Source organism: Mirounga angustirostris, unplaced genomic scaffold (genome assembly GCF_029215605.1).
Source record: "Mirounga angustirostris isolate CCGP_5_RB_7025 unplaced genomic scaffold, mMirAng1.0.hap1 SCAF_11, whole genome shotgun sequence".
Classification (NCBI taxonomy): Eukaryota; Metazoa; Chordata; class Mammalia; order Carnivora; family Phocidae; genus Mirounga; species Mirounga angustirostris.
Window position 1 is genome coordinate 57,759,420 of NW_026991719.1, and position 12,232 is coordinate 57,771,651.

The 12,232-nt window shown below is 42.2% G+C and overlaps 1 protein-coding gene across 6 annotated transcripts in view; it reads left to right on the top strand.

Moving 5' to 3' along the window:
• The window catches only part of TAF1 (TATA-box binding protein associated factor 1), a 75,298-nt gene that overhangs the window by 19,123 nt on the left and 43,943 nt on the right, over positions 1–12,232 (top strand). For 5 of the 6 annotated variants that reach the window (XM_045879467.3, XM_064574241.1, XM_045879452.3 and 2 more), the window contains exons 19-28: positions 2,115–2,264; positions 2,437–2,556; positions 2,879–3,054; positions 3,676–3,854; positions 5,301–5,514; positions 5,978–6,143; positions 7,259–7,470; positions 10,223–10,331; positions 10,551–10,649; positions 11,170–11,347. In XM_045879467.3, coding sequence (XP_045735423.1) covers positions 2,115–2,264; positions 2,437–2,556; positions 2,879–3,054; positions 3,676–3,854; positions 5,301–5,514; positions 5,978–6,143; positions 7,259–7,470; positions 10,223–10,331; positions 10,551–10,649; positions 11,170–11,347 — 1,603 coding nt within the window. The remainder of the gene's footprint in view (positions 1–2,114; positions 2,265–2,436; positions 2,557–2,878; positions 3,055–3,675; positions 3,855–5,300; positions 5,515–5,977; positions 6,144–7,258; positions 7,471–10,222; positions 10,332–10,550; positions 10,650–11,169; positions 11,348–12,232) is intronic. The other variant, XM_045879440.3, reaches the window with a different exon arrangement.

The following is a 12,232-nucleotide window of genomic DNA, read 5'->3' on the forward strand; positions in this document are numbered from 1 at the left end:
CACTCATCAGCCTTCCATGTGCAGAGCGGTACCTCTCTCGGGATGAGACGTCCTGAGTCATCCCTAAGATTTTTGCCAACCAACCACAAGGCAAAGGACCCAGGTGGAACTGAAAACATGCCTTTATTTTGGAGCAAATTTGCAACTCGCCCTGTGATTTGAAGGAACTACCGGACTATTTTCCATAGTGACTGTATTATTTTTACATCCCTATTAGCAATGTATGAGGGTTCTAGTTTTTCCACATCCTTGTCAACATTTGTTCTTTTTATTATTATTATGGCCCTCCTGTCAGATGTGAAATGGTCTCTCACTGCTGTTTTGATTTGCATTTCCCTAGTGGCTAAGGGTGTTGAGCATCTTTTCATGGCTTATTTATCATCCAGACATCTTCTTTGGTCAAGTGTCTGTTCATCTTTTTAGTCCATTTTTGTTTTTAATTGGTTTCTTGTTTTTCTTCTCACTGAGTTTTGAAGTTCTCTGTGTATTCTAGGTCCATCTGCTCTATCAGGTATGTGATTTGCAAAAATTTTCTCCCAGTCTGTGGTTTGTCTTTTAATTGTTTTAACAGTGTTTTATGAAGAGCAGAAATCCAAATTGTCAGTTTTCTCTGTTTCTTGTGGTTTTGGTATTGTAGCTAAGAAATTTTTATCTAACTCAAGGATGCAAAGATTTTCTTTTATGTTTTCTTCTAAAAGTTTTGTTGTTTTAGGTCTTACGTTTTAGATCCCTTTTAATTTTTGTATAGGGTTCAAGGTATAGATTAAGCCTCTTTTTCTTGCATATGAATGTCCAATTATTCCAGCTACCATTTTTTATGACCTTTTTAAAATAAAAATTTAAAACCAAAATCTGATCATATGACTTTCTTGCCCAAAGACTTCCTTTGGGTCCTCACTTCTTTTAGAAAGAAGCTCTTCACATGATTTACAAGGTGCTACATGTTCTGGGTCTTTTATGTAACTCTAACCTCCTCTCATCTCCTGTCACTGTCCATCTTGTACTCTAAGCTCCAAACATACTAAAGTTCATTCAGTCCCCTCAATTTCTTTCTTTTGCCTTCCAGGATTTTGCAACTGCTTTTCCCTCTGCCTAGAATATTTTCTTGCCACTCCTCTACCATCTTACCTTCACCTATTTCCTTGGAAACTTACCCTGACTCCTGCCCTCACTCCCACTGTATTGGCTCATCATTCTTACCTTCTTTATGTACATGTAACACTTGTTACTTTCCTATCAATGCACTGATCATGCACTATTGAATTTGGTTATTTGTCTCTTCCTCACTAACATGAGGTCCATGGGAAAGTAGTGCCTGGCATGTGGTAGGTGTTCAATAAATACCTGTTAAATCAGCGAATGATTGTAAATGAGGTTCGACAGAGTGAGTGAAGAAGCATTGTGGTGTTCTTTTGAGGTTGGAGTGAAAAATGAGTAGATGTCTAAGAATTTCAGAAAGTAAGGATTTTGTCAAATAGCCTTCGAGATTGAATCTTGATTAGCGAATTGGCCACTTTTTAGCTAATCGTGTATACTCTTAACTGGTCTGTGTGGACAAGCGCATTCCTCTTGTCTTAATTCCCTGATTATTTTGCAGGGTCAGTAAATACTATTCAGGGTCCCAGGAGAGGACAGACATTTTTGACCAAACCAGTGGCAGAGGTAGAATGGACCCTGGGGTTAAAGCCAGTACTTTGTAAAACATGCTTATCATTTAATTATAGAATGTGTTGGCTATTCTAAAGAAGCCATTTGAGCAGTTGGGCAGTCAAATGCATCATCAACCTCTTTGAGCATCATGAGGGTGGGGGAGAGTTCTTTGAGAACTCTCAGTGTATCGCAGGGGATATGGGGCTGAAGGGTACCACTGTTCGCATATTCCTCCTTATACTGGCTGAGATCTTGATTTCTATTTAATGTCATAACATAAGTACCATAGAGGGGAGGAAGAGTAAGCTGAATACTGGGCAGCTTTATATGCAACTGTTGATCTTTGTGGATAATTGAAGAAAGCATCAAATTGTCCATTATTGTAATTATTCAGACCTTCTAAGTATGGCTAGACGTAGAGCAAATGTTTCCCATAGCCCTCAGAATCTTTTTCTATACCTCAGGTTCGCACTGCTCCTTGGAACACCACAAGGGCTTTCATTGCTGCCATGAAGGGCAAGTGTCTCCTGGAGGTGACTGGGGTGGCAGATCCTACAGGGTGTGGTGAAGGATTCTCCTATGTCAAGATTCCAAACAAACCAACACAGCAGAAGGTGAGACTGTCTGAAATCCTAGAAACTAAAAATCAAGGGAGGAAGAAATGGAGGTTAAGGAGTGAAAGTGAAGGGGCTGGAGGATCTGGCACTTAAGTTGACAGGATGGCTTAGGTGCCTCCTATAAGGAGTTCAGCTTATTACAATTTTGCCTGTTTTATGTTGGAGGTAGGATGATAAGGAGCCTCAGCCAGTGAAGAAGACAGTGACAGGAACAGATGCAGATCTCCGTCGCCTTTCACTGAAAAATGCCAAGCAGCTCCTACGTAAATTTGGCGTGCCTGAAGAAGAGGTGAGCATGGAAGAGGAAAACTTAAGAGTTTCCTAGGGGGGCTTCGTACAGAGAGGGAAAAGCTAGGAGGCAGAGGCAAAGAACTATTTGGATAATTTTGTGGTGTAGGTTGTAGTACACTGGATCTTAGGCACTTTTTCAGGAGTTAGCTTTCCCCGAGCTTTCTGTTTAACCTGCTTTGGGTGTTTTTTTTTTTGGTCTGGCTCTCTGTGTGCCTTGGTTTATTCTTTGAAATCTCCGATGATTTAGGTTGAAATCTCTGATGATTTAACGCAGAACTATACAGAAAATCTGTATGTGTTTGTGTCTGTCTCTCTCGTAGATTAAAAAGTTGTCCCGCTGGGAGGTGATCGACGTAGTCCGCACAATGTCCACAGAGCAGGCCCGCTCTGGAGAGGGGCCCATGAGTAAATTTGCCCGTGGGTCAAGGTTTTCTGTGGCTGAGCATCAAGAGCGTTACAAAGAGGAATGTCAGCGCATCTTTGACCTACAGAACAAGTGTGTTGCTTTAGTGCTGCAGAAAATCCAAGCTGTAAAGGGGAGGGGTCCCAGACACTATATTATAATGAAGAGGAGGTCACCTGATAATGTGACTAGGTGGTCAGGTATCTGAGATTTCAGGGTGGTATCTGTTCACAATACTGCTAGAACACCTACTCCTTTCAGAGTAACTTGGCAAAGGTTTTGCATTGGCAAGAGGTACTCTAGGTTCCATGGCAACTTTTGTGGCCTACTTGGGCCTGGCAGTTACTACAGTGTTGATAGGGGACAGTAAGTGGTTTTTTGGGTTTTTTTCCAGAAGGCTTACTTGTGGGAGGATGGTAACGCTCTGTTAAAAATTACCAGTGTGTTGTTTTATTTCTCAGGCTTTCTCTAGGAGTTCTGAAAGAGTTGCTGTGCTATTTCGTATTTTAGATTTGCCTTGTTGACAAAAGTCGGGGAAAACTTCGTAAAGCTTTTCTGTTAAGGCCCCCATGTCTTAGTGGATTTTGGGTATTCCTTTTTAAGGTTGATTTCCCAATTTCCCACTGTTGCCTAAAAGCACATTTCTTCAGCTTTTCATGCACTTTCATGTTTCCCCTCATCCTAATTTGTAACATCGTTTTTTTCTCTGTTCAGAGTTTTGTCATCAACCGAAGTATTATCAACTGACACAGACAGCAGCTCAGCTGAAGACAGTGACTTTGAAGAAATGGGAAAGAACATTGAGAACATGTTGCAGAATAAGAAAACCAGCTCTCAGCTATCACGCGAGCGGGAGGAGCAGGAGCGGAAGGAACTACAGCGGATGCTACTGGGTGAGGGTAGTGGCTTCACAGACAAGAAAGAGAAGGATCGGAAAAGTGTAAATAACCGCAGACTAAGAACTGAGCCAAAGCTGGAGGCAGAAGAAGTAGGGAATGAGTATAGAAAAGCCTGTAGATGAGGTAGAGAGGTGACCACAAACTGGACTGGCGGTTTGTCTGGGGGGCCCAGATTGAAGAGATGCCGCCAACCCACTGCTGCCTCTGTCTGTATCGGGCCTGTCCAAGCTGGGGCTAGCAGTGCTGTACGTCAAGTGAGCTTTCTGGGCATTTGTCCTAGAGGCTAAGAGTTTTTAAAACCGATTTCGTGGATAAATTTGAGGGGTTGCTCTTGAACCCTCTGAAATCATATGTAAAGTTCTGTGCAAATGTGCCTTTTCTGAGAAGATCCGTGACTTGCAGAAGATTCTCAAAGGAGTCCTAGACCCTAAATAGAGTTAAAAATCACCAACCAAAAATTGTAAAAGTTGAGAGTGGGGATGATAAAGGCCTGAACTGGTTTGGGATATGGATATTGGGAATGAAAAGAGGTGAAAAATCAAGGTGACCTTAAGATTTCACTCCGGGCTTGCCAGAAAGATGGTGGTACCATTGGTTAAAGTAGGGAACTCCAGAGAAAGAAGCAGATGTGAGAAGGGAAGGTGTAATGTGTGGAGTTTGAGGTCCCCCACGACACTTCCTGGTATAGATGTCAAGCAGGCAAATGAAAACTTGGATACAGATACTATGAGAGGGAGGGTAAAGGCCGAAGATTTAAATGACTGTTCTCACTCCCTGTAGTCTTTTCCTTGGTTTCCTTCTCTCTATAAAAGCCTTGTATAATTTTGTGTTCTGACTACTTTGTAAAGATGTGATAAAGCCTTTCCACTGGGGCGGTCCTAGACCAGCAGTAGCCACATCACACGGGAGCTTGTTAGAAATGCAGATTCTCAGGCCTCACCACAAACCCTACTGAATTGGAAGCTAGTGTCAGGTGATTCCTCTTCATTCATGTTCAGGTTTGGGATGCATACTCTAGGCCCTAAGACTCTGGGCTTGTTTCTGTGGTGCCCTTTTCCCCTTTGGTGCTTGGGTGCTTTTCTTTAATGTGATCATCAGCTACTTGCTACTTAGACTTTCTTTTTCTGCTGTTCAGAGGAATCAGGATACATCTATTTTTCTGTCCCCTCTAACAAACATGTAGTTCTTTGAGTTCCTTTCAGAACTTCTCGTACTGAGAAAAATGGGAACAGTGGCAGTGGTAAAATGGAAGTCAGGAAAGGACAAATCAGTGTATTTGCGGGCTGGTGGTGATGCTGATGCTTTCTATAGAACCATACGATGCCTTCAGTAGAACTGTACTTTTGTGGCACGTTGAGCTTCGAGGTCTCCAGTCTACCTCGGAAAAACGACCGTTTGGGTGGTAGGGGGAATGTGTGGAAATCTTTTTCTGCCTTGCAGCAGCAGGTTCAGCAGCATCAGGAAACAATCACAGAGATGATGACACAGCTTCTGTGACTAGCCTTAACTCTTCTGCCACCGGCCGTTGTCTCAAGATTTATCGCACATTTCGAGATGAAGAGGGGAAAGAGTACGTTCGCTGTGAGACCGTCCGAAAGCCAGCTGTCATTGATGCCTATGTGCGCATACGGACCACAAAAGATGAGGAATTCATGTGAGTTTGACTCACCGCTTTCCAGTACGATGAGGAGGATGATAAAAGTGGTGGGGAGTGGGGATGAGGTAGGTGCTGGAGTTTGAGTGACAGGATTCTGTACGGTTGGAAGTTGGAAGTCTTTGTTGGTTGGGTGCCTTTAGGTCTTTGGGTTTGGGCAGAGTCAAATCACAGGGCGAGTTGCAAATTTGCTCCAAAATAAAGGCATGTTTTCAGTTCCACCTGGGTCCTTTGCCTTGTGGTTGGTTGGCAAAAATCTTAGGGATGACTCAGGACGTCTCATCCTGAGAGAGGTGCCGCTCTGCACATGGAAAGCTGATGAGTGGGGGAGATGGGGATGCGGGTAGCCCCTTTTATTTCTGTCCAGATGCGTTACTTAGTTCTGAGGTGTTTAGCTATCAGGACAGTTGTCTTGGTTTAGCTTTGCTTATGGTCCTGTGATATTTTACCCCTTGCTATTCAGTCGGAAGTTTGCCCTTTTTGATGAACAGCATCGAGAAGAGATGCGGAAGGAACGGCGGAGGATTCAAGAGCAACTTCGGCGGCTTAAGCGGAACCAGGAAAAGGAGAAGCTTAAGGGTCCTCCTGAGAAGAAGCCCAAAAAAATGAAGGAGCGTCCTGACCTAAAAGTAAATACAATGTGGCGTGATCATAGCTAACAAGGCAAAGGAAGAAAGCATACCTCTGCCCTTAGCTTTTGGCGTCTTCCCTAACTGGGAATGAGGGCAGTATTGTGGAAGGCTAGTTTGAATGGGTGTGGCTGCTCAGGTGTTTTATCCACTACTAGTGTGACTGGTGGCGACAACGTAATCTGGTGCCATCGGGTGTCATTTTATACTTCATCTGTTGGAAATATTTCCTAGGGGTTGAGATAGGCTTGGTTGAGAGAGATGTTTTTTATGTGTACATTTGTGTGTGTGTGTGTGTGTTTGCATGTACCCATACACACATCCTTTAAAAATTGTACACATTAAAAGAAGCAATAGGAAAGAAACTTACCAGTACAGGTTGCTTTCCATGACTTAGGTAGGATTCTAGATATTACTATACTCTGTAACTGTCATGTACACCATAGAATGAGGCCACTGCTGTGTAAAACGATAGCTGTCTCATAGTGGTGTTGCAGTAAGTGATACAATGCCTGGGAAGCACTTTACAAACTGTATAAAGTTCTCAGCAAATGTAAACCGCTGGTGACATGTACTGAGATCATTAATATTTTCACTTGATCTTAGCCAAAAGGCCGAGAAGTGATGAGATCATTAATATTTTCAAGGTTCTTATATATGATATTCTATAAATACGATACGGTGTTGAGGCCATTTTATAACTGACCTCAGTTTCAGAGGTCAGTAGCAAAACTGAGACGGAGACTCGGTATTACTGAGCCCTTTCCTTGGGACTGGAAGTTTATACCCATGCTGGCTGCCTGTGCTGCTGAACGCAGCCCTGGGCTTCCGACAGACTTTGTCCTGCATATTTAACATCTTCATACTCTCCCGAGGGTGGAAATCCTCTCCCTTTTCTTCCTCGCTTGATTTTTAAAGAATGTCCAGTCTCTGGATTGCATTTTATTTTTGGTGTGTCATTTCCACTCAGGCTCTTTTGTCCAGTGGCTTCAGGTTGACAGGTGTAGAACAGTTCTGTTACGACAACAGTTGTGCACCTGCCTTGTATGTGTTTTGTAAAGCGAACATTAGGCCGCCTGTTTACCTCTGACATGTTGCTACTTTTCCTTTTGCAGCTGAAATGTGGGGCTTGTGGTGCCATTGGGCACATGAGGACAAACAAATTCTGCCCCCTCTACTATCAAACAAATGCTCCACCTTCCAACCCCGTTGCCATGACAGAGGAGCAGGAGGAGGAGTTAGAAAAGACGGTCATTCATAATGATAATGAAGAACTTATCAAGGTCGAAGGGACCAAGATTGTCCTGGGGAAACAGCTAATTGAGAGGTAAGGGATAGCAGGCGGGAAGTGCTGTGGAGAGATCCGCTGGAGGTCGATGATACAAAGGGTGGCACAGGTGGATGTGATGTGTTCTCTGAAGTGGAGCTCCGAGCTCGGGAACGTTGACGGCTTTTCCTCAGTTGTTGTCAGCAATGACAGTTACGGCCTTTTGTCCTAAAGCACTCCTCAGGCTCTCCCACTTGCCTCGGGCCATGCGACCTAACTTTTAACCAAATAAAACCACCCTTCCCAGGGTGGTTATGAAGATAAAATGACAGACTATATAAACATGTAGTACGGTGCCTGGCATATGGTAGGTGCTCTTCCTGTTCTACTTCCGGGCACTCCTCACATTTGTTGAGTCCCTAATCTCAGAGTGTTCCGGTAACGGACCATCCCAGAAAGACCAAGGAGATGTAAACTATGCTTATCCCTGTCTCTTGTTTTCAGGGAATTTAATAGATAATCAAGTGGAGAAGTTTTTAAATTAAAACATTTTCCCCCTAACTTGTGAGTTTGAAAATTGCAAACCTACAGAAAAGTTGAAAGGTTAATACAATATATCATTCCTCTACAGTCATTAACTTAACATTCGTCACATTTGTTTCATCTTTATATGTCTAAAACTTTTTTTTTTTTTTTTGCTGAACTCTTTGGAAATAAGTTGGACGCATCTTGTTTCACTCAGAAGTTCTTTAGCGTACATCGTCTAAGAATAAGGATAGAACAACAGGATACTACCGTTACACTGAAGAAAATTAGCATTAGTTCAGTAGTATCTAATATTTGGTTCCGACAGAAATTTCTGTGGTTATCTCAATGCCCTTTATGGCCTGCCCTACCCCCAACTCAGGATCCAATCCCCGTTCAGACATTAAGTATTTTGAGTGTCTCATTCTAGAACTGTTGTCTCCTCCTATGTTGGTTTTCACGGCATTGGCTTATTTGAAGAGTCCAGGCCAATTATCTCCATATTCTGGATTTGTCTGATTGTTTTCTCATTGATTATGTTTAGATTAAATGTCTTTGGCAAGATTACTACATAGGTGATATTATGTACTTACTACACCACATCAAGAAGCACATAATGTCAGGTTTTCTCACTATTTTGATCATCTTGTTTAAGTGGTGATCCCCAGAATCCTCTATAATAAAGGTATGTTTTTCCCTTTGTAATTAGCATGTGGGTGAATATGCTGTTCCCTAACAGTCTTTCTCTCAGTAGTTGCAGCATCCATTGATGATCATTGCCTAACTCCGTTGTTACATCGGGGGTTGCAAAATAGTGGTTTTTCTAATAATAGCATTCTTTCTACATTAACTGGCATTCTGTAAAGAAGAGCTTTCCTTTCCTTTCTGTTTGAGTATGTCTATGGATTCTGAAATTCTTCCTTTTGTAAACTTAATGTAATATATTAACACTATTTGTAATTGTGATGCCCATATTGTCTTACATTTGACCTCTTAAAGCCAGATCCTATGTCCTTTTGAAACAATCTTGTAAATCTTTGAGAACATCTTTGCTTTCTGACACAAGATGTTCTAGGCTGTCTTTGAAATTTCCTTGTTCGAGATCTAGAATCAGCCATTTCTTCCAAGGAGCCCTGGTTCCTTTTATCAGGGAATGGCATTTAGAACCAAGATCTAGGTGTTAGGTATGCTCATTGCCACTGAGATGTCATTGCTTCTAGGCTTTTACTGGACAGAACTAGGAAGTATACATTGTAAACCACACATCAAAACCTTCGTATCGAAACCTCCATTCAAATCATATCTACGGATTCTTCTTCCTCTTGCCCCAGTCATATCTGTATCCTTTCTCTGTTTCCCCGCATTGATATGTTTATTCATTTGCTCTGTCTGTACATTTGCTATGTATAGAATGGTTTGAGAATCATAATACCAGTACCACTAACAACAAACCTATAAAGTAGATTTGAGGTGTTTTCTGTAGTTTGCTGTCCTTAGACTATATGCCACTACAGTTGTACAATCAGGGTATTTTATGCAAAATATATTTAAATTCTTTTTTGTCTGTAATTTTTAATCAATTTGATTTGTTTTGATCAATTTTATTTGTTTCTTACGGAGGTAAAATTCGTAGATACCATTATGTAAGTTTCAGAGGTACAGTATTATAGATCGGTATTTGTATACATTACAAAGTGATCACCACCATAAGTCTAGTTACCACCCATCACCATACAGTTTGTTTTTGCTTCTCTTAGGTTTGGGGCTCTTTTTTCCATTCTTGATTTAATTTGTCAATATCCGTTAATAGTCATTATGTTTTGAGGCACATTAGAAAAGGAAAATTTAGTGTCTTGATCCCATACAAAGGAAAGGAAGAAGGTGAATGGGCTTTTAATGATTGAGGGAAACTCAGACTAGTTTTTTTTTTTTCAAACCAGTTTTTCATTTCTTCCTTGTTTCTTCCATTGTAAGTTTAGCCTCGTAGCCCTTGAACCCTAAGGTAGAATGTTGGAGCTGGAAGGGTTCTTGAAATTCCGTTAGCCTAGTTCCCTTATCTTCCAAATAGGAAGCTGAGGTAAAGTTGTGGCTTGCCTAGTTCTTTATTAATTTGGAGATCCTATGAGGCCTTGCCTGATCTGAGCCTTAGAATGTGGATGTCTGGCCTTTGGTTTGGCTTTTTCCTCCCCAGGCTCATGCTCAGGTACTTTGGACTTCATTGTAATTGCTTTTTTTTCTGGGGACTAGAGATAGGGACTGCATGCTATGAAAGTGTTTTTGATTACAGTGCAGATGAGGTTCGCAGAAAATCTCTGGTTCTCAAGTTCCCTAAACAGCAGCTTCCTCCCAAGAAGAAACGGCGAGTTGGAACCACTGTTCACTGTGACTACTTAAATGTGAGTATCTACGTTGCCTCTTTCTGACCAGATGGGGTTCTCACTGATTCCTCCAGCCCTCTAACCCATGGCTCTGGCACAGCCTTAGATTGTCCCTTTGGCCTTGCCCTGAAAATTACGTGTACTGTTCATGACAAGATTCCTAAGCTATAGCTAGAAAGTATTGTGTGTTTGTTTTTCTTATCTAAAGAAGCACTCTGATTTCTTGGTTCTCCCTAGAGACCTCATAAGTCCATTCACCGGCGCCGGACAGACCCAATGGTGACATTGTCCTCCATTTTGGAGTCTATCATCAATGACATGAGAGATCTTCCAAATGTGAGTTCATCGCATTCCTATCTACAGTAGCAATGGCAAAGCCCTTTGTTCTGTCTGTGATTTCAGATAGAGGGCAATAGAGTATACTTATAGGTATGTAGAACTCCTCTGATTCTTTAGGATGTAGTTTTTTGGGTTTGTTTTATTTATTATTTATTTTTTTAAAAAGATTTTGTTTATTTATTTGTCAGAGAGCACAAGAGGGGGGGAGCGGCAGACAGAGGGAGAGGGAGAAGCAGGCTCCCCACTGAGCAGGGAGCCCGATGCGGGGCTCGATCCTAGGACCCTGGGATCATGACCTGAGCCGAAGGCAGACGCTTAACCATCTGAGCCACCCAGGCATCCCTATTTTATTTTTTTTAAATAGTTTAGTAGACAAAACAGACCTACTTGCTTCATCTAGAAAGATGCCTTTGAGAGTTGATGGCCAGGTAGACAGAGGTAAGATGTGAGAGTCTTCAGGAATTGGCTCTGACAAATGTTCTTTGCTCATGGATAGTGCTGTCTCTTGTTTGCACAGACCTACCCTTTCCATACTCCAGTCAATGCAAAGGTTGTAAAGGACTACTACAAAATCATCACTCGACCAATGGACTTACAAACACTCCGTGAAAATGTGCGCAAACGCCTCTACCCATCTCGGGAAGAGTTCAGAGAGCATTTGGAACTAATCGTGAAAAATAGTGCAACCTATAATGGTAAGAATCACCTGTCCCTTGACTGCAAGGGTCACCTTTCAGATCCTTATTTGTCTCTTATTAGTCCCAAATTCAGATGAGTTTGGACTGACTGAAAGGATCTACAGTGTATGAGTGCATTTTGGGCTTAGGAAAATCAGATAGTGCACATTTTTGTCATTTACTGTTACTTCTTTTTAGTCCCACTTTTTAACGTATCCTCTGGAGAATTTGGAGTCTATCTGGTGAAATGAAACAGTTGCAGGGAGATTAGTGGGAGGAAGAAGTGGGCCTGATTAAAAAGAAGGGAGAGGGCGCCTGGGTGGCTCAGATGGTTAAGCGTCTGCCTTCGGCTCAGGTCACGATCCCAGGGTCCTGGGATCGAGTCCCGCATCGGGCTCCCTGCTCTGCGGGAAGCCTGCTTCTCCCTCTGCCTCGCTCTCTCTCTATCTCTCATGAATAAATAAATAAATAAAATCTTTAAAAAAAAAAAAAAAATTTAAAAAGAAGGGAGAGACAGTGTGGATGGAACCTATGCAGAGTGTGTGCACGTGACCATATTTGCTGTGTATGAATCTTTGATGTGATCTACAGATTTGTTATAGGGGCTCTTACATGTTCACTTTGCTCCACATCTGGCATGGGAGGGAGAACGAAATCTGCGTTGTGTCTTAAAAGGGTAGGGGGACACAGTACAGCTTCTGCATGTCAGGGATCAAGGTTTCTGATCTCCACTTGTATCCTTGAGCGCAGATTCGTGTATAAGCGTGGGGATTAAGGGTACAGAGAGAGAATGAATCCCGGCCTTGCCACTTACTGATTAAGTTACCTTGGACAAGTTATCTTAGACAACCTCTCACAGTCTTCTCAGTTTTGTCATCTGTAAGCGTGGCAGTACCTAGATTC